The following is a 23756-nucleotide window of genomic DNA, read 5'->3' as shown; positions in this document are numbered from 1 at the left end:
AAACGTGAAATATACAAATGGTGTACTCTATACCAAAAATTCATGTCGAAACCCTGAGAGAACTGTAACCATCAAGAGAAAGTAAATTTGAACACCCACATGAAAAATAAGGGGTTCACATGAAACAAAAAACATAAAGTCTTACACCTTCTCTTGCCTCTCTTCTAGAAATATTCTTTAGCTCCATTACGTTTCCAACACCACAACAAATGTTCCTTGCTCCCTCACTTAAAAAAAAACAAAAATTTTACTAAAACTCACAACTCACTCATTGGTATGTTGTTTCTTCAAGGTGCTAGGTCTCTAACTTAACCAAATATTAAGATCACACCATCGTAACCCTGAACTTGGTGCCTCTCGTTTCTAGAATATTTTATCTTAATTTCCTAATTGTTCACGTTAATAATTCTAGTTTCCTAATTACCTTAATTTATCATTAATTTCATACGTCAAGATCTAGATTCAATGTACCTATTCTCTTCTCAATGCAACTTTGTTGAAGCTCTCAATAAAGGCTTGTAGCAATTCATCATTCTTTTTGCTTGATGTTTAGGAGAGCTGGCGAGGTGAGGTCATGACGACAGGTTGTGGCAAACTGGATATTGAAAATATTCATTAAGGTATCGAAGTAGTTAATGGAGTAAGGAGGGAGAGCGGTCCACCACTCTAGGGTTGTCTCCTTAAGAGTTGTGGGAAAGGCCTTGCGCATGACGACATTGTTGGTGAAATACAAGATGACCTAGGTAACATAAACAAAGATGTGTTCGTTTGGATCTGTGGTACCATCATAACAGTGCAGGGCTAGGAACTTCCAGTGCTTCGGAAGAGGGGTATCAGTAATGCCATCAATGAATGGATGACGGTGCCTCTCACCCCCTACCAAACAAAGAATGGTAAGACCTCGAGACAGGATGACACTCACTCTTTTCTTCATTCCAGCAGGCACTGCAGGTATAATGAGTTCTCAGTACTAAGGCTATATTATCAACAATCTCCTTCTCGTTTTCCTTCTCCTTGCCTTTCTTGGCCATAATGTTAACCTCAATCTTCCTTCTTAGTCTAGTGTTCTCTTCCCTCAACGTGTCAATCTTTTCAACACTTCTCTTTTTTGAAATCTGTGAACTCTTGTTGCATCCTTACTTGGGCCTCAAGGATTGCAGCTATGCTGACCATAGAAGGGCCCAACTCTTCAGCAACTCTACTCCTTTTGGAAACCATGCTTGAGCTACTCTTCTTCAAACACTGAACTCCTTTACATCATACTTCTTGGTCCCACGGTGGGTCCCAATTGTACTTATACAGTCGAATATACCTTGGAAAGAGTCTTCTCCCACTCCATGAATGTGTCATATACTCATCCGCCAAACCTCTTCGCCCTTCTGGTACTCGCCTTCTAGAGAATGAATGGGTAGGGTCTTGCATATTATTCTATGATGCTCAAGTCAATACTTTGGGTCAGAGATTCTAATCAAAATATGACTAATGTGAAAATGTGACGTCAAAAATCGATTAAAGTAATATTTATAAGAGTATTTTACTAACCATGGGCCCCTACCTAGATGGACCTGAATTATGGGCATTATAGAAGTATTTTACTAACCTTGGGCCCTTACCTGGATGGACCTAGATTACAGGAGGCTCATTGACCCATTAGCCTAATAGCAATTTTACCTATAACAATATGCAGACAGCTTTGACTAAGTTATGAAGTGTATTGATGTGCTCGGCAAGTAGGGATAGGTACCGGTAGGCGGTACTTGGCTTTAGTGAGGAGCTCGTCCATCAACGAATGACATGTAATCTTTTGTTATAGGGAACACAATACCTGACATTCAACCATCCGTATTCTCTATATAATCATATTCATCTTACTCCTTTGGTGTGTAGTACTCAGTTTTCGCTAGGCAACTTGACCTCTTCTGGCCACAAGTTATTCAATATTAGGTATCTAATATGAGGTATCTTGGTTATGTTTAGTTAGTCAATCATCTTAAGGTCATAGTTATAAGGTCAAAGAGTCTTTGGCCACATACAATACAATTATAGTTTAATCAATATGGGCGATTGTGGTTTGAGACTTAATGGTTGGCATCTCATTATGATTGTTGTAATGTTGATTTAAAAATCTACATGAGAGGTATTTGAAGGGTTTGTGGTGGAAACGTCAATTCATGGGATACTAGATGAATTCTAGCTAAATTCGAAGGCTTTAATATATAAGCAACCTTCCCTACTTTCTCCATAACTTCAAAGGGGCCAAAATCTCAAACCAAGTTTTTATTCTTCCTTAGAGCCAAAGAATGTATTTAATGTGGTTGCAACTTAACCAACACCCAATCACTTACTTCAAATTGCACATCCTGTCTTTTCTTTTCAACATACTTCTTTTGAATTTGTTGTGCCCTCAGCAAATTCATTTTTAACCAACACTTAAGCTCTAATTTTTGTTACTTTGGGTATGAAATCATCAAAAAGATTATTTATACAATTCATAGATTTTCTTTTCATGCACTCATGTCATTTTATGACTCTACCCCCTTGAGAATTATTAAAGTATAATGCAAATTCTAGAACAATATAGAAAAGTGTAAGATAGAATTATTAAAATGTAATGCAAATTTTAGAGCATTATAGAAAAGCCTAGGATAGGAGAAAAAAATCCAGAACATTTTAGGCTTAAATATTCTTATGGTTCCTATTTTCTTCGACTTTATTCAAAGTGAGATTCATTTTTTGTGGGTGTTCATTGTGGTTCAACTTTTGGTAATTTGTTTAATTTGGTCATTTTTCATGACGACGTTTAAATTGTTAACAACAAACTATACATTTTAGCAATGTTTGAATGAGTTGTTCGATTGCTGCTTAGATGACCTATCCTGCACAATTACTTACTCGACTGACGAGACTAGTTCAACAGACCATGACGAGTAGCAAGCTCGGTCAATCGAAGCTCAGTCACACGAGCTCAATTGAACAACCTCCATGTGATTTTCATGAGCGTTCTAAACCTTAAGTTGTGAACCCCACACATATACTTTTATTCAAACATGATTAATTAAATTAATTTCAACTCACATTGTGCATGACGACCAAGCTCTTATGGTCGAGCTCATGTGACCAAGCTCATGTGACTAAGTTCTTGTGGTTAAGTTCTTGTGGTTGAGCTTGTCTGGCCGAGCTTCGGTTGGCCGAGCTTGCTACCAATAATCTTGTCATGGCCTCTATTGAATCGGTCTCGTCAAGCACGTAAGCAACTCACACTGTGTTGGCATGACAACACAAGAAAAAATTGAACACTTCATTCAAACACTATCAACATGTACAATCTACCATTAACAATTTAGAGGACATCATGAAAAAGATCATATTGAACATATATTATCAAAATTGGAACCATCACAATGAATATCAAAAAAAAGAAGTTCCACTTAAATAAAATCAACAAAAATAAAAACCAAATGAATATTTAAGTTTTGTTACCACCATTGTCGCTAATGAATCTTTCTTTGTTATACTCTAAAGAATGAGAAAATGAAAAAGAATGAAACATTAATTTCGATAGAAAACTCGTTTAAGAAAATATCCAATATATTTTGAAAATTTTGTTCCAAAAATTGTTATATAAAGCATTTAATAAATCTAGAAAACTTATTCTAAAAAACTTAATCCAAAAAATATCATATTTTGGAAGTTTATTCTATAAATCATTTTCAGAAAATTTACTTCAAAAATCTTATTTTGAAAATTTGTTTCAAAAGATTTTCAGAATACATAATCTCGAAATCATAATTGAAATATAACATGAAGGAGAGAATAATGATTTTAAAATTTATGAAATCTACTAGTAATTATAGAAGGTAGGAAATAAGAGCCTTATTTCGATATCCTCCTAATAAGCACAAAATCAACACGTTAAAGATAATAAAAGTAAGAAAATAAATATTATTATATGTCACATCTAGATTATCAATTCCACACCTGTTTTACATATAATAAATATATGATTTGACACGTCTTTCATTCAATCTTGACCACGTACTATGATATAAAACTATATTCTCTACACATTTATAATAATACATTTTTATAGTATATTATTAGTTATATTACATAAAAAATAAAACATTTATTAAATCAATATATATATATATATATATATATATATATATATATATATTGTCTATATAATAGTAAATACACAAATAAATTGAACATAAATATAAAATAAAATAACTAATTATATGATATTTATAATATTTAATTACGATTATAATTTTATATATTTTCATATTGATTATTAATTATACTTAAATTTTATATTAAATATTTAATATAAAAAAAATTTAACTTTTGAAGAATACTTGAATAAAATAAATATTTTTCTTACGAATGAACTTAATTATATTATATAAATAATTGTTATCTTATAAGATAAATAATTTATAACTATAACATTAAGACATTAAAATATAAATAATATTTTATGTATACATCATTTGTTTTATGACTTAATTATATTTAAATTTTTTATTTAAATGTACTTTTAAAAGTAAATTGAGAAATGTTATTCGTGTTTTGTTAACGGTTAGATCAAGATGAAATTTTTATCTCAAGTTCATAAGATATAGTATTTTATTTTGAACGTCGAGATTTCCATTTAAAAGTTGGTGGTTAGAAAAACACTTTACATAGTTTGAACTAGAGTCACCTATGTTCTGTTTTAAATTACTTTAGAAACAATTCAATTCTAACTTTGTTAACTGTTAGATCTAACTCAACATTGTACATATTTTTCACTCTGACCGTTCAGATTTACAATTAGGGGTCTATAATAAGAAATATCATTTTCGAATTTGGAATAAGGAACAATTCTTTTAAAACGTCAAAAAGTTTTCTCCCAAGTTGTCAAATGTGAAATACTATATTTAAATAGTGAATGATGACTTCAATATTATATATTAAAATATTTAAAAAATAATGAATGATGGTTTTACTATTACCTACGTGTGAATCTATAAGAAAAAAATAGTAATATAATACTAATATAAATTTTCTATATAATGGAAAAGGAAAAGTAATACAAGAGAGTTTTGGAGTTACATCAATCAATCTTTCTTTCTCATTCTTCTTCATTTTTATTTCTATCTCATTAAAAACAATTTCTATCGATCAAAATGTTAAAGTCGTTTGGAAAAATTATTCAATTTATTAAGAAGTAGAGTTTTATTTAGACAAATTATTTTGAGGTAAATGAAGCACATATAAAAATACTAATATTTTTATATTCCTCATTTATATTTATTTTGTTATTTATTTTAATTAGTGATATTTTATTTCAATTTATTTATTTAATGAGGTATCCATGAGCTTATTTCATTTCAATTTTACATGTGAAGTATTTGAACACTAAATAAACTTTGTTCATCCATAAATGAAAAAAAAAAGAGTAAACATTAATTTGCAATACTTTTGTAAAATTAAAATTATAAAAGAGTTAGAAAAAGTTATGAGAACAACATCTTTAAAATGTTTATGAAGGACCATGGAGTTGAATTCTTTTAACTTTGATCTCAAGCTTAGCATTTTTGTTTCAAATACGTCTCAAAATTTGTTAAAACGCTACAATTAAGTCTTTTTTATTGATATTGTTAAAATCATTATGGACTGCATGATTAGACATGCTTATTAGACAAGTAATGTAGATGTGGCACATGTTTTTTTTTCTGAGGTAGAATTTTGTTTGATAAAATTATTTAAAAAATGTGGGTGAAAGACCTATAAGACCCACCCACACCAAAAATCCTCTCTCTTCTTTCACTCACCATCACAATTATAACACCTTCCCTCTCCAAAATGTTTTCGAGAACCTCATGCCCATTCACCTTCCATCTCTACAATAACATCATGTCCATTAATTTCCTTTATCACATCACAGATTCATCTTTCAAGCCATCAACGTTACACATCTTCCCACCAGTTCCCCATCATAGCCCCTAGCGTTCCTTCTTCTCAACCTCACCACTAGCTTTTTTTCCTTCAATCACTCTTAGAAGTCTCACATCGACTAGACATAAGACCAATTTATAATATATAAGTGAGATGCAAACCTCATCTTACAAGTCGGTTTTGTGAGGTTGAGTTAGTCTTTAACCCACCTTCTAATATAGTATCAGAGTCATGGTTAGAGCCTATCCTAGCGAGTTTTAAGTGGATATTTCTGTTTTCACCAAAAAACTTTTATGTTTTGAAGTTTAATTAAATAACATTAAAACAAGGTTGATAATCAGAAAATAACTTAAAGTGAAAACACAAGATTTTGGAGCCTAAACCCCAAACAAAAACAACCTAAAACCAGAATCTCCAAGCATAGAAAAACATAGGAAAACACTTAGGTCTTAGGAAATAGAAAAACATTTAGGCTAAAACACCTAGACACATGGCTAAACGATGTTCTGCATAAAGAGTTCAAGAGAGATTGAGTTAAACACTTAATAATTATAGTACCAGAAATAAGAATTCAGCTTCTCTCGAAAACAAAATAGGTCGAGACAATGTCTATGACAAAATATACTAAAAAACTTAATTATTAAAATGTGTAAGAAAGCTTAAGCAAGCTAAACGTTATCTATCTAAAAAGAGACAAAGTTAAAAAAGCATTTACTTTACTAAAGATGTCACGAGCTTAACAAGTACCTCATCTTATGATGAAGTAGATATCTACCCTTAATATCTTTAAAGAAAATAACTTAATTGTAAAATGTTACCTAACGATAGTAAATCAAAAGCATTTTGTTGTTCTGAGCAACCATTAAATGACATTAAATGCTCAACAGTCAAAAACAACAAAAGTGATAAGAAAAGACGTATCTGATGCATGTACAATTTACTCTAATTTTGCTGATAAGCTATTCTACACGCATCCATAGTGCTACATCAAATATCAAAAAGTGGACGTTAGAGAGAAGGAGATATTCACAAAATGTTCTTCACTTGAAACAAAGTCTAAAAATATCGTACAACTTACTTCAAGCAAAGAACTGAAAAAGCATGCCTACTTTGACAAGAGTGGTGCTAATACTCATTAGTTGAACCCTCTACGGAGGAGACTGGATGTTACTCAATTGAAGCGAACTAGTATAAAATCTCTTGTGCAATTATCTATTGTCTTACCTAAATGAAACTTTTTTTATGAAAACTTGTTGTTGCGCTTTATTTCCAAACACAAGAATCTTCCAAGTTAAACGATTTATTTCACAAAGGAAGTTCTTAATAGTTTTAGTATATATAATCTGAATAGCATGCTGAAAGTAGTTATTGCGAAATCCTATTAAGTCGAGCCTACAATTATTTAAAAGAAGATTTCAAGAGCTCGATAAAGAGTTATATGAGAAGGATTGCCAAAAGTTTTTCATTAACACTATTCAACTCTCCCTTCTTGTGTTTTTCAGGTACTTCAAACATCGTGATGATGTCTCTACAAGGTTCATTGGAGAAAGCAAACCAATGGTGAGCCATGCGATTTGGAGAGTGGAGAAAGTTATGCCCACACATTTCACTAGCGATACCAACAACACTCTAAGCTGTGAATGATGGTGGCGAAGATGTCTTCGATTGGTCATTGGTGACGTCTACATGTGCACTGCCCATCTCCATTAAGGACAATCGATTAGACCCATTCATTAGGAAAAACAAACCCCTAACCTTAAAAGAGATAAAGTAGACACAAACTATTGCAATTGCACTATAATTTTAAAACCTTTTACATGTATCCGTCATACTTTATTACATCATCACTCTATTAACACTATGATCGAAAATCTATTAGAAAGGACACGATTAAAATATTTTAATGAATTTTGAAACATAATTGAAATAAAAAGTTAAGAGAAAACTAGTTCAGAACTATCCATCCAAATTGGAAACTAAATAAATAACTAAACCTGAAAAAATATTTGAGGAAATTTTTTATTTAAAATATCCTTTCTAAAATAAAAGATACGTGTGACATTTTTACTTTTATAAAAACACATTTGAACAAAAATTTTCTTAAAGACCATTAAAAAAAATAAAGCAAATAAAGCAATCTTTTACAAACTCAAATTTATACAAGTTAATTTTTTTAATCTATAAATACAATCTCTTATAAATATTAATTTTTAGTTTATAAAAATCTATTTACTTTTAAAGTGTAAAATGTCATTCAAATTTATTTGAATATATCTTTATTACCAGTTTTGTTAAGTTAGACATTCATTAGTAATATACTCCTCCAATACTTGAAATAGATAAAGCATTAGGGAGTTTAATATTAAGTCAACGTCACTCGAATATACATATTATTTTAATTCAAATTTTTAAGTGAAATAATTTTAATTTTTTCTTGTTTTAATATAGTTCTGAAATCCATTTTAGTTTTTAGGTTGGAGGTTTCTTTTACTAAATTGAATTATTTAAGTTTAAAATTAACTACTAATAAAATCAATAACTAATTTACAATAATTACAAAATAAATTAAGTTAGTAGTTAATTAATTAATCTCTTTGAAGCTAAAATATAACTCAGAACTAAGATCGCAATGTTGATTTAATCCACTAAATAAAAATTGATTTTAGTTTTATGAAACCAAATTATAAAAGAATTAGAATATATTTGGATAAATTTCTCTAATAAAAAAGATAGAAGATCACTTGAGTTTTTACTTAAGTTAAAATTAACTTATCTATAATTTACTTTGTGTATTTTATTTTGTACATATATTTTCTAATTTTCTAATATTTTTTTTACTTAATTATAATTTTTTTCTAGTTTTTTTTTTTTTGTAAAATCCACAATTTACATATTCAATCTCTTTTCCATAATTTTAGTCTCTTATTTATATGTTTTGTAATATTTAGATTCTTTAATTTTTAAGAATATGTAACTTTGGTCAAGTTTTAATAGTTATCTATTTTTTTTGTTAATTCGGACATAACAAAGTATGATTGACAGAAAAACTCATTTTCTTTACATAATTGAATATAGTAACAACAACAAAATTAAAGCCAATAGCTTTTATGAAACTAAAAACTGAACAGATTTACATATTTATAAAAATTTAGATACAAAATTGAGTGAAAAGAATTTTGGTAACTAAAATTATAAATAATTGAAAATTAGAAAATTAAAATTATAAAAAAAAATTACAATTAAACCTATTGACTTATTATATCCAAACTAAATTTATAAAAAAAAATAAAAATTTCTCTTATTCTTTTTAATAAGATTGAGGACGTTTACAAAATGTGTCGGTTTTCCGTTGGAAACGTGTGGGTCCACAAAACAAGAACAATCATAGTCACAGTCCCAGGAACGATGTCGTTTAGATGCTCCACCATCGTAGCATAAAGAAGCACCGCGGATTGAGAATCATAATCAATCTCGCTGCTTCCCATTTCCTAATTGCACGATCACAAACGAGAGAGAGTGAAAATGTCGTTCTTTTCAAGGGGCCACCACGGCGGCTACGAAGGCCACGGGGACAAGATCGACGACTTCGACGAGTACGATCCCACCCCCTACGGCGGCGGCTACGACATCTCCCTCACCTACGGCCGTCCTGTCCCTCCCTCCGAAGAGACATGCTACCCCATTGGAAACTCTTCCTCCGCCGACGACAGCTTTGACTACGATCGCCCTCAATACAGTTCCAACGCTGAACCCTCTGCTTATGGAGACGAAGCCCTCGTCACTGAGTATAGCAGCTACTCTCGCCCCAAACCTAGGCCTGCACCTGCAGGCTTCAACCCCGCCGCTGGATCCGGGTATGGCGGATCCGGGTCGGAATACGGATCCGGGTATGGCAGGAAGCAGGAATCTGAATACGGGTCATCCGGGTACGGCGGGAGAAAGGAGGAAGCTGAATATGGGTCTGGGTATGGTGGGAGAAAGGAGGAATCTGGATATGGGACAGGTTATGGAGGGAGAAAGGAGGAATCTGGATATGGGACTGGTTATGGAGGGAGAAAGGAGGAATCAGAATATGGGTCTGGTTATGGAGGGAGAAAGGAGGAATCTGAATATGGATCTGGTTATGGAGGAAGAAAAGAGGAATCTGAATATGGGACTGGGTATGGTAGGAAGCAGGAGTCAGATTTTGGATCCGGGTATGGTGGTAGGAAACAAGAAGGTGAATATGGGTCGGGATATGGTGGAAGAAAGGAGGAGTCTGAATATGGATCTGGGTATGGTGGGAGAAAGGAGGAATCTAACTATGGATCCGGTTATGGAGGAAGCAGGCCAGAATCTGAATACGGGTCGGGATATGGTGGAAGGAAGGAGGAATCTGCATATGGGTCTGGTTATGGTGGAAGGAAGGAGGAATCAGAATATGGATCCGGGTATGGTGGAAGGAAGGAGGAGACTGAATATGGATCCGGGTATGGTGGAAGGAGGCAAGAATCTGAATATGGATCCGGGTATGGTGGAAGAACGGAGGGGAGTGAATATGGATCTGGGTATGGTGGAAGGAAGAGTAGTGGGTACGGGGAAGAGCAGCAGCAGGACAGTGGGTATGGTTATGGAGGGAGGAGTGAGTATGATGAGAAACCTAGCTATGGGAGCCAAGGAGGTGTTGAGTATGGTTATGGGCGTCCACCTCAGGAGGAGGGATACCGAAAGCCTAGCTATGAGAAGCGTGATGATAATGATGATGAGGCCTATGGACGCAAGAAATATGTAAGTACTACTGCCTCGTGCATTCCTTCAACTAATGAGTTTATGTAGTCTGTGATTTGTAGTGTACAGGGACTTTACTTTGCTATCTAATCACAAATGATCATATACGGTGATAAGATTACTGATTACTTCCTTAGAAGGCATAATTAAAGTGATTTCTGATTAGTTCATAGTTATACTGGTAGTGTACTGAAATTAAAATCACTAATTGGTAACTTGGTGTTCTTTAATAAAGATGTTTTTTTTTGCCGTTGCAAGCAATACTCGAATTATGTGCATGGTTCATATCTTATATTGTTTGTGCATTGTAATGGTGTAATTGCTTGAACTAATTGATATGTAGTATTATTATGTAAATTTTAATTTCTTGTCATATATCTTCTATTTTCTTACCACTTGTTATAATTGGAGTTTCCTTATGTCTATTTGGTGTTTATCTTTTGTTAGAATTGGAGTTTCAGTTAGTAACACCTATTTTAACCTTCAACACAAATCTTTATTACGTGAATTACAGAAATAAAACTTTAATTCTGATTAGAAAACAACATTGAAACTATATAGGAACTGTATCGAAGTTTTTTCCTTTATGGTATATGATACAATGTGTACATTGCTAGTTTCATGGATTTGGTTTTGTTAAAGTTTGGTTTGCTTCATTGTAACGTTCCAAAACCTTGTATTCGTGTTCAGAGTTAGTTGCATTGTTTCTTCTTGTACATGATTCAGTGGATTACTTTCATGCGTTTTCATGCGTTGTTATAAATATAGATCATTGGTGTTGCGTTTTAATAGATCAAGAATCCTTTTGAACTTACTTTCTAATGAATGCATGATAAGGATCAAGGGTGCTAAGGCTGACCTGAAACATGTGTAATCAAATATCAGTTAACATGTTACATTTTTCATATAAAACTAGACTAGCTTAGCATTTCCTAGACTTCCGTTTACACATTTTTTTTGTTCAATGGCTACAGTAATTTGTTTTATGGCCCGTCTCCAAAAAATTAACTATTTTCTTTTCTCCAAACAACTTTTCACCCTCAACAGTTTTATTTTAATCAATTTCATGTTGGAAAATGGCGATGGGTGTAATCGGTTGAATTTGATATCAGATGGAATGGGATAAAATTGCTATATCATTATTTGAGTACATAATGATGGAATAGAGGAAACTTCCCATTCCTTTTTGTTTGGAAGTTCTAGAGGAATTGAATGTATTCGTGGAAGATTTAATACTATTTAAATTATTAAATGAATATGGTCACTGAGTATGCACAAAAAAGCTATACACTGAAAAAAGCTTATATAGAGAGATTACAAAATTGACTCTCAAAAAGTAAGTTTTGTGCTTCCTACTGAAATTTGATAACTGAACATGATATGTTTAATATAGTCACTGAGTATGCACAAAAAAGATGGAGAGATTACAAATTGAGACTCAAAATGTAAGTTTTGTGCTTCCTACTGAAATTTGATAACTGAACATGATATGTTTAATAGGTTTTGCAATCAATAAAGATTGCTTCTTCTGTCCCATCCCCCTGTAAGATGTATGTAATAGGTTTTGCAAGCAGAACGATTATATGTTTGAATGCTAGTTGGCGGAGTAGGTGCTTTTACTACCTAAATCAACAAATTGTTCTTACGTTGCGACCCAGAATTTGGGAATGTGTATTGCAATTTCCATAGTCATGTTTCCAATTTTTATCTAAACATAATAAAATGCTACCCTGTAGTTGTGAATATTATATCTGTGTGCATAAAGCATTTCTATTGAAGTTGGTATCCATTTGCTGATATTTTCCTATCATTGCAGGGTGATGACTCGGATGATGATGATAGGAAGAAGCATCACCACAAGCATCACCATCATCACAATAGTTATGCCGATGAGTAATCAAAATGCCAGTGGTTGCTGTTTGAAAGTCACCCCATAATTACCTACTAAATAAAGGGTTGACACCATTATACCTTCCTGCGTGTTTAGACTATTACTATGATGTCTTGAGCTTTAAGCACTGTTGGTCTAAACTAAATGTGAGGTCATTGGCTTTTGTGTGATAATAGTATCCCTAATGTTCGAGTTTGTGTGTTAATGTATTTTCACTTTCCAAAGTTTGAATGCATTTGGCCGTCCTGCAACATCATTTATCTTCCTAATAGAATATATTAAATATAATTTGAATTCATAACTGAAACAATTACATCAATGTTCAAATTAATTTCAACAAAATCTGAAACAAATAATGTAAATTAAATTTTAAAGTAACATTAAACATAGGATTGGAAATGCATTAGTAGAGGGACAAGAAATAAAATCAAATTTATACAAGATGCATAAGCTATATCAGTAAAGTAAAAGCTTCTATCTGGATGTGAGGATTTTGCACGTCAAATATGAACATGCAGTAATTTGTTAAGAGATGCATGAGCATGATAACATAGCAATGGTGTTTCATTTGAATATAAATAATTCCCGCTTCTACCTTTCGTGTTTTGAAGGAGTTACTGGTGGGCTTTCATAATAAAAAATTAAAATTCAATCATTCCAATTACAAATTAAAGGGTCTGTAGAGAAAGATAACTATTATTCAGAAGTTAATACAAATACATTTAGCATGACTTGCAATGGGCAGATATTCCTAATTACCATGAAATGAAGTGTAAAAAAAATGAAAGATATAATAATCATACACTTGGATACACAAGGAACAACCAGAGAACAGGAAATTAAATAAAAAAAATAGAAGCAAAGTGAACAAACTTCGTGCTATGAATTTAGAGGAGCTTCTTCCTCTCAAAGAATGTCTTCAAATGCCATATTTGCAGACCAGCCACAGACAAGCAAACCGCAATCGAAAGGAAACTTAAAGTAAACAACTTGGTGTTAGTTGCCTTGTTAAGATCTTGCATCTCTTCCTCCCTACATAAGACACATGGATAAAAACAGGTCAGCAAAATGCACTAAAAAACACTTCTAGAATGAACGCAAACTCTAATGCTGCAGTATTTGCATGACCACGAAAAGCCAAACCATCCAAAACTTAACGTAAAAAATAGAAGTTTGTCATCAGTTATATACCCAACTACTTGATCCTAGGCATCTCATTCTTAGGAAAACCATACAGAACAACATGTTAGCAAAGAAATTATTTTTAGTGGAGGCATAACAGAGAACAAGTTTCTGACCCACTCCAGCTATTAAATTATTGGAAAACACAATATAGTTGATGGAAGAGAATAATGAAGGTTATCAAACATGGAAGAAAAAGTAATGCCATAAACTATCCACATTTCTTTCTCCATATTTATTGATTAGGTCCAGGGATTTCATCCCTATCTTTATCTGACTCAGGAACAAACAAATTAATTGTGTAGTGACCATTCTTTAATGTAAAGAGAATATAAACAGTTGATGCAAGGCTTAGATTAACCATGATGTATTCCAGATAGTACATGGACAGATTGGGAGGAATACGTAGCTGCACAGAAAAAGATTCCAGTTTCTTCTAACGGAACAGATAAATCATTTATCTTCCATTTAAGCAAAATTATGAATGAATTAAGCAAATCATCTTCTCCATCAAAAGATCACATGGAACCATTATATACTAATTCAAGAGATTAGTTAGTTAGCCGAAGTCATTGCAATAATACCTTTCTCGAAGATAAAACATTTCATCATGGATTGATAAGACAGTATCATATAGCTTCTTCAACTCAAATTCCATTACCTAGACAAAAGGGGGAAAACCACATCAATAAACAAACAAAGACCAAAAACACCTAGATCTTTAAAACAGAAACCCCTATCCCTATAACTTACAAATGTTAAGAAATTAGGATGGCGTTCATAATCATATGACTACCTTGTGTAAGCTCACATAAAATTTAGTAGCAACTAAACATGGAACATTTACAATGAAAGACAATTGAACAATGATATAATAAATGTTCATAATTGGGGGATTTGACATCTTAAGCAAGAAAGATGCACACCAAAACGTAAAGAATGGGTGAGCTACACAGTCATGGTTAAAATAAACATATGGATCCAAAGCAGTAGTGTAAAGCTAAATCTGGGTTACTGGTACATCCTTTCTCAGACAGTTTTATGCTAGTTCCTTGATTTCTCTATAAGTACAAGAACTAGAATTTCAGAAAATTCCATGAACTGAGATTTTTAAATTGATTTATTCCGTTATTTCATGAAGGACCTATTATGACGTTATAGTGTGTGTTCCCTAGGCTACTGCAAGATACAAACTGCAGAGCAGTTTTCAGTAGCAGTCATTCCCAAAATAGCAGGTTTTCATGCACTACAGTGGAAGTCTTGTGATAGGATTTTAAAACCCATTTTGGGGCTTAAACAATTTTGTTTGGGGCGGGGGTAGGGGAATTGTGATTCTACCCCATTTTCTAATTAATTTTGATTTAGAAACCCTTCTTCATCAGTTCTTTACTCAAAAAGTTTCCTGAGTTGACATTTGTTCCTTCACACTTTCAAGGTCTATGTTCTTTTTATTCTTTCTGTGAGAGTACGCTGTTCAGCTCCTTTTTCCTTCTTTCTTTGGCATCATTCCTATGCTCTTGTTGCTACCAGATTGAGGATGATTCTATGTAAAACTTCTTTTAGTTTTGAAAAAATACACAAGTTTTCCTTTATACTGCCACAGTTTTCAAGGGTGACCATTTCATGCTGTTACCCTTGATTGATAGTTATGATTTCGTCATAGAAAAACTAGATTGATAAAATAGGTTAGACTAATTTTTCACATATAAGGGAAAACACTACGATATTGTAACTATATATTATACAGTATCATATTCCAAATACAATAGAAAGACAGAAGCATAGCATTAGTTAATAATCCTGCGGGTGTCCAAAACCATGACAAGAGCACACAATAACTTCTGAGTGCATTACTTCACTGTGCAAGTTGGCTATATATATCTGCTGTGGCATAAAAAGGGCACGCTAAAACTTCTCTTAGCCAGTAAATTCACTAAACGGGCCACCAAACCTAAATTTTCAGGGGGAAAAGAATTAATAGAGCAAGATTTCTCAATTGTTTCGTACAAAGCTTAGCAGAATTACATTGTTGTTCAGTATAAAAAACATTTGACAAAGTTTACATTGCAGAAACCTGCCTATTGCCTAATTCAACCCTCCTCAATATTCAGGTTTGGTACTGCGACACAGGGGTTTCTCAAAAAAGAAAAAACACAGAAAGAGTTAAAATGATATAATAATGATTAAAAAAAAAACTATCTATCACATACACGCGAGCAAATGCAAGTTATGGAAATGTGATAAAACTACTTACTTCAACCTGCCCTTTCTTGGCAATCTTGGACCAGTCTTTGGCAGCAACCCCAGTTCTCCACTCAAATTCAACAGTCACCATTGGTGGCGCATCCTTCTCATCCGGAAGCCAAAAGCAAGTCGTGTAGTCACCAGCTTCAGATGCAGTAAATGCATAATTACCAGAATCCACATGATCCCCAAAGTGATACATGTTCCCATGAGGCGATGACACCTGGAAAAACACACACATCCAAAATCTCAGTCAAACCCACGTTGATAACAAAACCACAGGACCCCATTGTCCCAACAATCACACCACATTCCAAATTCAGAAACCCAAACCACAAAGCAAATCACAAACAACCAGGAGACATTCTACAGCTGACCCATTTAAGATTCGAGGCTTTACTTTTCATTCAGAAAGGACGAGGTTTTATAAAACAGTTAAAACCCGCGATTTTAATTGCAAAGCCTAGGTATTTTGGGTGCCCGCAACTGCAATTGTGGTCCTATTAGCTACATTTGGCTTTGCGAGTTATAACATTGGGAGAGTTCATTTTTCACTATGAAAGAAAGGGTTTGACAGTGATTGAATCACGAAGTTACCTTGACAATGATCTTGTGGGAATCGGAGTTTGGGTAACCTTCGGAAGGGTTGACGACACTGTACTTTCCCACACTCATCGCACTGGCCTTAATGTCCTCTGAAATGCACTTGGTGTGACCCAAATGAAGCTCGAACTGCATCGAATACGCGAGGCTAAAGGTCAATGCCAGGGTGAGAAGTGCGAGGGGACCAACCGGATTGAACATTGCTGCCATGGGGTGTTCCCAATTTGGGATCTGATCGGTAGATTAGGATTTGAAAGGGAACGAAGAAGGATGGCCAAAACGGCACCTCGCAGAGTGAACTCAAAACGGAGCGCGATATGCAAAAAGTAACCACCTGGGCTTTTGGTTGTTAAGGAACATAACAGATGAAACATACTTACAAATGTTTTATTTATATTGTGAGAATCTGTTACTAATTTCCTTTTTCATTCAACTAACTAATACACTTTTACAACATAAATAAAACATTTATAAAAATAAATACGTTTTTACGTTCCTTAACAACAAACAAAGACAAAAAGGTTATTATTGTGACTTGAATATATAAATTAAAAATATAACTATTTATTAATGTTGACAAATTTTGAAGAGAATTAATATATATATATATATATATATATATATATATATATATATATATATATATTGGGTGTAAAAGTCATATGTTCATCCAATATCAAAATAGGAGACTCACGTAATTACATTAAAAAATAAGATAAGATTAATTATATATATATGTGTGCGTGTGTGTACGTGTGGGTGTGGGTGTGGGTGTGTGTGGGTGTGTGTAGGTGCATGTGAGTGTGGGTGCATGTGTGGGGGTGTGTGTGTGTGCGTGTGTGTGCGTGGGTGTGCGTGGGTGTGCGCGCGGGGGTGCGCGCGGCGAGGGTGCGTGCGGGGGTGCGTGCGGGTGCGGGTGTGGGTGCGTGTGTGGGTGCGTGTGTGGGTGCGCGTGTGTGGGTGCGCGTGTGGGTGCGCGTGTGGGTGCGCGTGTGGGTGCGCGTGTGTGTGCGCGTGTGTGTGCGCGTGTGTGTGCGCGTGTGTGTGTGCGCGTGTGTGTGCGCGTGTGTGTGCGCGCGTGTGTGTGCGTGTGTGTGTGCGTGTGTGTGTGTGCAATTGAAAAATCAGAAACACTTGTCTAACCATCAGTCAATCCATAATGGAATCGCTACTTCCATTTCCAATGTCAAGTTTTTTTCTCCTAGAATAGTCTATAATCCGTAACCTAACCACCTCTCATAGCAATAATGAAGAAAACATCAAAACACGTGTTTAAGTGTATAAGAAGATAAACTACTAATTCTAAAATTTAAAAACAAAATTTAATAATAATCAGAAGGTAAAATATATAACACAACTCTCCAATAAAAAATCAACATCATTAATTATTTTGTCATTAAACTGGAAAACAAATGAACAATCATAGCAAAAACAACAAATTGCGGTGTCGCGGGTTGTTGTATGTGGGTGAGGGGGAAAGTTTGGATGTGAGAGAGAAACAAATTAGATAGGTGAGAAAGATAGACTACAGTTAGACGATTGTTTCTTATTTTTTCAATTGGGACTAGAGTAGCGATGACAGCGAAAACGTTTGGGTTTTTTTTTCTTTTTTAGTTTTGAGAATGAAAATTATTAAAATATCCTTAACCTTAAAACTTAGAATCCATGATATATTAATATATTTTTGTCTATTAAAACCTGATACATTATTAAAATATACAAACAGAAAAATGAACATACGCAACTTAGCAAACCCATATATATATATATAACCGAAATCACGAGACAACTAATAAAAATTTATTTATATAAATATAAAGAAATCATCAAAGTTTTCATATAAAAAAAATTAAAATATGAATGGTTTGCAAAATCAGATTGAGTTCGAAAGTAGTAGGTATTAGCTAGCGTCTCATGGTATCCGTTTGAAGATGAGTTTTTTAATTAGGTGTACAAAACTCATTGACGGTTATTTTATTAATGAATTTTTTAGTATTAATAAACTTGAACTACTCATAAATCAGTCGATAAGATGATTTTTTTTAATTAGGTGTACAAAACTTACTGACAATTATTTTATCAATTGAATTTTTTAGTATTAATAAACTTGAATTACTCATAAATCACTCGATAATATACAATTTTCAAATAGTAAATTAAAAGTTTAGTATGAAGGAAGAATGTGACCTATGATTCTATTTCACCCAAGTGAGTGTACAATATTTCTCACATTATTCACCACCCTCTTTGTCAATAATGAATTGGCCTTTAACGTCACCGTAGACGTCATACTACCAAATAACCAACGTAAATTATTGATCGGTGACATTTTCATAAATAAGTTGGGCATATAAACGTCGGCTAGGGGGTCCCCGATGTCTCTAATATTATGGACGTTGGTGCCCCTCATAACAGACGCTTATATGTCTGAATGGTAGATGGAAAGTTCTTTTTTTCCACCATATCGACGTTTGATCCTGCCAAACCCGACGTCTATATGCCTGACAGGTAGGTGAAAAGTTGTTTTTTTCGCCATATGAACGTCTGATCCCGCCATCCGACCTCTAAATGGCCTGACAGGTAGGTGAAAAGTTGTTTTGGACGTCGACTACCCTTACGTCCGACGTCTATATACACCACGAATATTAATTTTTAAATTGAATGGACGCCATATTAGTGAGGTCCCCGACGTCTAGTCGAGAATAGACGTTGGTGCCCCCCGTGCCCGACGTCTGGATTCCTGTTAAATCAAAAATTGAACCCGCTGTTACGCTCACTTCATCGTCTTCCTTCTCGCCTTTTCTCTCCGCGACATTGCATTTTCAGGTGCGTTTTGTTTCTTTTGAACCGTTTAAACTTACATTTACTCCGATTAAATTAGTCTTTGATGGATTATCTTCTATTTGAACCAATTAAAATGAGTTTTTGTTGTGTTTTGGTGCAGTTTTTCTTGTGTCTTTGGGTAGCGTAGTATAACACCTTCTCCCTTTGCTAGTTTCCTCGTAAGGAAAGCTTGCGTCTTTTGAATGTCTTATAGCATTTCAATCCAAAACCGAACTTGGGTCTTTGCCTAGTTCTCATGTCAACGTATTCATTTTCACTACCGGTTGGAATGGAACTAGGCAAGGACCAATATTCGGTTTTTGGTTGAAATGCCATAAGAGGTCCAAAAGATGCAAGCTTTTCTTATGACAAAACAAGCAAACGAAGAAGGTGCTATTACACTATCCAAAGAAACGAGTTGTAGTAGACGTCAGTTAATGTCATATCCGACGTCTATAAAACGTCGGTGTTGGTGTAAACCGACATTTATAAAGACGTCGGACCCGTAGAGTTTGACGTCGGACCCGTAGAGTCTGACGTCCCATTAACGTCACCTATAAAGACGTCGGATCGGGATCTGACGTTAAAATCCTAAAATAACAGATGTAATTTTTTTATATGGGCTATTTTTCAATCCGATTCACTTAAAACCTGACTCACTAGGTTGAACCCGTGGTAAGCCAAGTTGGCTCACCAATCTACCTAATTTAATTTAATTATTTATTATTTTGTGTTTCAATGTTATTAATTAGCATTTTTTTTATTATATTGTAGATGATAACAAAGAAGAAGATATTTCAAAGAGAAAATATTATAGATGAAATATTATATTGTAGGTTATAGCTTTAAATTTTAAAAATGGGTTTTTTTTTTCTTAGTTTGTGATTGCTCAATGTTAGATTCACACATTTGGAAAGGGGATAATGTTAGTCTCAAGGAAAATTATAAATATACGTGTTTCAATTTTTATACACTTTTCCAACCCTTAATATATAAAATACTAATATTTTAATTTTAATTTAATTAATAATTTGATTATTATATTTACATCTTTCATTTTTTTATATTTATATATTTTTAATCAATTAATTTTTTATTTATATTTTTTAAAATAACTTAACGTAACTTTTTTTATTCATTAAATTGAGGTTAAGATCCTTTAAAAATGTTATAGGTAAAAATCTACGTCATTTTCTATTTTAAAACCTTTCTAATTTTGACACCTATCACTTTCAACTTCAATTACAAATCTAGATGACAAGTGACATAATTTAATGGAAGTGATTATATTGAGGATTTTTTTTTTAAAAAAAAATTAATCGACAAAAAGAAATATAAAGATAAAAATAAACCAAAGAGACCAACTTTTTAATTAAGACTTTAAACTTTTTCCTTAATTCATTTTAATCCATTATATATTTTAAAACAAAAATGTTTTTTTAATCGGTGTTGAGTAGAAAATATGCTATTTGTATCATCACCCATAATTCAATAAGCTAATTTGTTTTTTCTTTGGATAGTGGTTTTACTTTGTTTTTAATGTTTTCATTTACTATTTTATAGTAAAATATTTAACTTATTAAATATAAATAATTAATATTACATAAATGTTTTCTTAAATTGACCACGTCATTACACATGTTAAAAATATCACCCCATAATGTTTTTAATTTTGGTAATCCATTTATAATTATGTCTTAGATATAAAGTTCACATTTTTAATAAAATATATATCACATTGAAATTTGTTAAATTGAGCATGCACTCTTTTTTTAGATAGTAGATTGGGCTGTGAAGATTTGGCCAAATCTTAAGACCATAGGACCAAATGTGCCCTCTTTCTTCTTAGATAAAAGATGTGAAAATGATGAAGATTATGGAATTACAATGTATAAGAGTGAAGAATATTGTATGGAATGGTTAGATGATAAACTTAAAGAGTCTGTTGTTTATGTAACATTTGGGAGTATGGTTAAACTAGGTGAAGAACAAATGGAATAAATTGTTTGTTGTTTGATAGAGTGTTCGAGTTATTTCTTTTGGGTGGTGAGAGCTTCCGAAGAAACCAAACTTCCTAAAGATTTTGAGAGAAAAACAAAAAAAGGTTTGGTAGTAACATGGTGTTTCCAATTGAAAGTTCTTGCTCACAAGGCTGTCGGGTGTTTTGTGACACACTGTGGTTGGAATTCAACGTTAGAAACTTTGTACTTATAGTAGTTCCAACCGTTGCAATACCATGTTGGTCAGATCAGAACACAAATGCCAAGTATATTGCTGATGTTTGGAAGATTGGAATTAGAGCATTCACTTATGAGAAAAAAGTTGTGCATGGAGAATCTATCAAGAATTGTACAAAGGAGATAATAGAAAGAAACAAAGAGATGAAGAACAATGTCATTCAATGGAAGACTTAGCTCTGAGAGCTGTCAATGAAGGTGGAAGTTCTTATGAAAATATCATACAATTTATGAATAGTTTGTTGCATTCTTAAGTTTCATGTTTGATCTGTACTAAGTTATTGTCCTCGTTTCACGGCTGATGATTGTTTATTACTTTTCATACGCTTAATTTACTATGCTTATTTTATATATTTTCAAGTGGGAGGTTGATTATGATATATTTACTTTGTGATTCTTTGACAAAGCCATCAAAATAGTGTAATTTTGTCTTCTTATTAAAATGATATAATTAGAAAGTTGGACAAGTCTGCAAAGTCAGTATGATTTTAGTTAGAGTTAAAAAAAATATAACAAAATAAAATCATACAAAAATAACACGACTTCCTTTTATATTATAATATATATACTAAAATTTAAAAAAATTATATTATAATAAATTGAATTCATACCAAACATTTGTAGATAATTTTCCACAGCTATTTATCAATAGGTAAGTACCAAACATACCATTTATCATCTATCATCCGTGGATCATTCCTACCACACAACTTTTGTGGATAAATTACATACTAATCTAAAACCGTGGGTAAATACATTATATTCATTTCCAAACTATACAAGCCCATTCAATATTCATAATACTTTGCTTTTAAAAGTTAAATACAAACAAAATCATTTGAAATATAATTCAGTAATATTCAAACATAATTCAATTTAATATTATTCAATTATATATATTACAAATTAATTTTAAATATAATATATTGTATCTATTTATATATCCAAAACTTTGTACATATATCTATAGTATGATCATTATATCTGTTTTTTTCAACAAAAATTATATATAATATCTATACTATAGAGTAGATTCAATCGGTCATTAAATTATGGAGGTCTTTAATAATGTTCCTGCATATCTACTATAATTTGTTGTACTTTCTTTTCTATGGTAATAGTTCTCGGAGACCTGCTCAAAGACTAAACCTACACAGAACTAATTAATAGCATAACAAGTTCCATCATTATTATAAATTAGCACATATTTCCCTTCATCCAGCTTCCTATGTTTCTTGCTTACCGGAACCCAGCGCTAATTTATGTAAAGTAGTGGCACTCCAATTTAATAGTATTTGGATAGTAGTAGCTGTCCCAGTTATATTTATTTGACATAATCCAACTAAACTAAGTATTTAATTTATGTGTTTACTTAAACTCAGAAGATGGTTCACTAAACTATAGAAATGTCAAAGATCCAATCAAGAACATGATATAGGCTTTCAACAAAAATCCAGGCCTCAAATCTTCTATTCCATGAAGGAACAAAGTGCATTTAAACATTGAATTTCACAGAAGAAAACTTGAATATCTAAACTTACAAGTTAAGAATTACTAAGGAGTGACTTCAACGCAAACTAGATAAAATATAACCAATATCATATACAATAAGTTCAAAAAGTGAAAGTTCAACAACTAATTTATAACCCAAAAAATGGAAATGGAAATTCATCAAAAATCCAAAACTAACCTTAAAGGTAAGTTCGTCAATGGAATAAAACGCGGTCACTGGTGAGAGAGAAATGAGAATGTGCCTATGATGGTTATTGTGGTAGTGCTTCAATGAAGTACGAAAACACGAAATGAATCCATCAAAACACAAACAAAATGACAACCAAGGTAGCAGAAACACATACATTTAAGGTAAATGATACAAAATTAACCTTTATTCTTTGCATTCGTGAAGGAATCAGTTTGTTTTCCTAAAAGTGATGGATTTTGAACTCGTGTTTAGGACGTCAATGTCAAACGAAAAAACGATAACAATCAACAAAAAACTAAAGAAATATCCAAACAAATGCAATAGAAACACTTTTGTTAAGGGAAATTACACAAAACTTATC

General features: G+C 32.7%; 2 protein-coding genes and 1 pseudogene across 2 annotated transcripts; 2 read left to right on the top strand and 1 right to left on the bottom strand.

The window, feature by feature from the left end:
• The first annotated feature begins 9400 nt into the window (after positions 1 to 9400).
• LOC124820278 (uncharacterized) lies at positions 9401 to 12855 on the top strand. Its single transcript, XM_047291940.2, has 2 exons — positions 9401 to 10713; positions 12530 to 12855. Exons 1-2 carry the CDS (start codon positions 9469 to 9471, stop codon positions 12608 to 12610), a joined length of 1326 nt encoding a protein of 441 aa, XP_047147896.1. The 5' UTR covers positions 9401 to 9468; the 3' UTR covers positions 12611 to 12855.
• A 370-nt stretch (positions 12856 to 13225) lies between these two features.
• LOC148202374 (transmembrane emp24 domain-containing protein p24delta7-like) lies at positions 13226 to 16978 on the bottom strand. Its single transcript, XM_088110032.1, has 4 exons — positions 16628 to 16978; positions 16041 to 16253; positions 14371 to 14447; positions 13226 to 13636 (listed from the first exon to the last, which is right to left on the bottom strand). Exons 1-4 carry the CDS (start codon positions 16841 to 16843, stop codon positions 13492 to 13494), a joined length of 651 nt encoding a protein of 216 aa, XP_087966158.1. The 5' UTR covers positions 16844 to 16978; the 3' UTR covers positions 13226 to 13491.
• A 4138-nt stretch (positions 16979 to 21116) lies between these two features.
• Positions 21117 to 21947, top strand: LOC124820495 (mogroside I-E synthase-like; annotated as a pseudogene).
• The last annotated feature ends 1809 nt before the right edge of the window (positions 21948 to 23756 follow it).

This window comes from Vigna umbellata, chromosome 3, assembly GCF_029865625.1.
Source record: "Vigna umbellata cultivar VRB3 chromosome 3, Vumbellata_1.0, whole genome shotgun sequence".
Taxonomy (NCBI): domain Eukaryota; kingdom Viridiplantae; phylum Streptophyta; class Magnoliopsida; order Fabales; family Fabaceae; genus Vigna; species Vigna umbellata.
The sequence above is the reverse complement of the archived record's forward strand: the minus strand, read 5'-3'. Positions and strand labels throughout refer to the sequence as shown.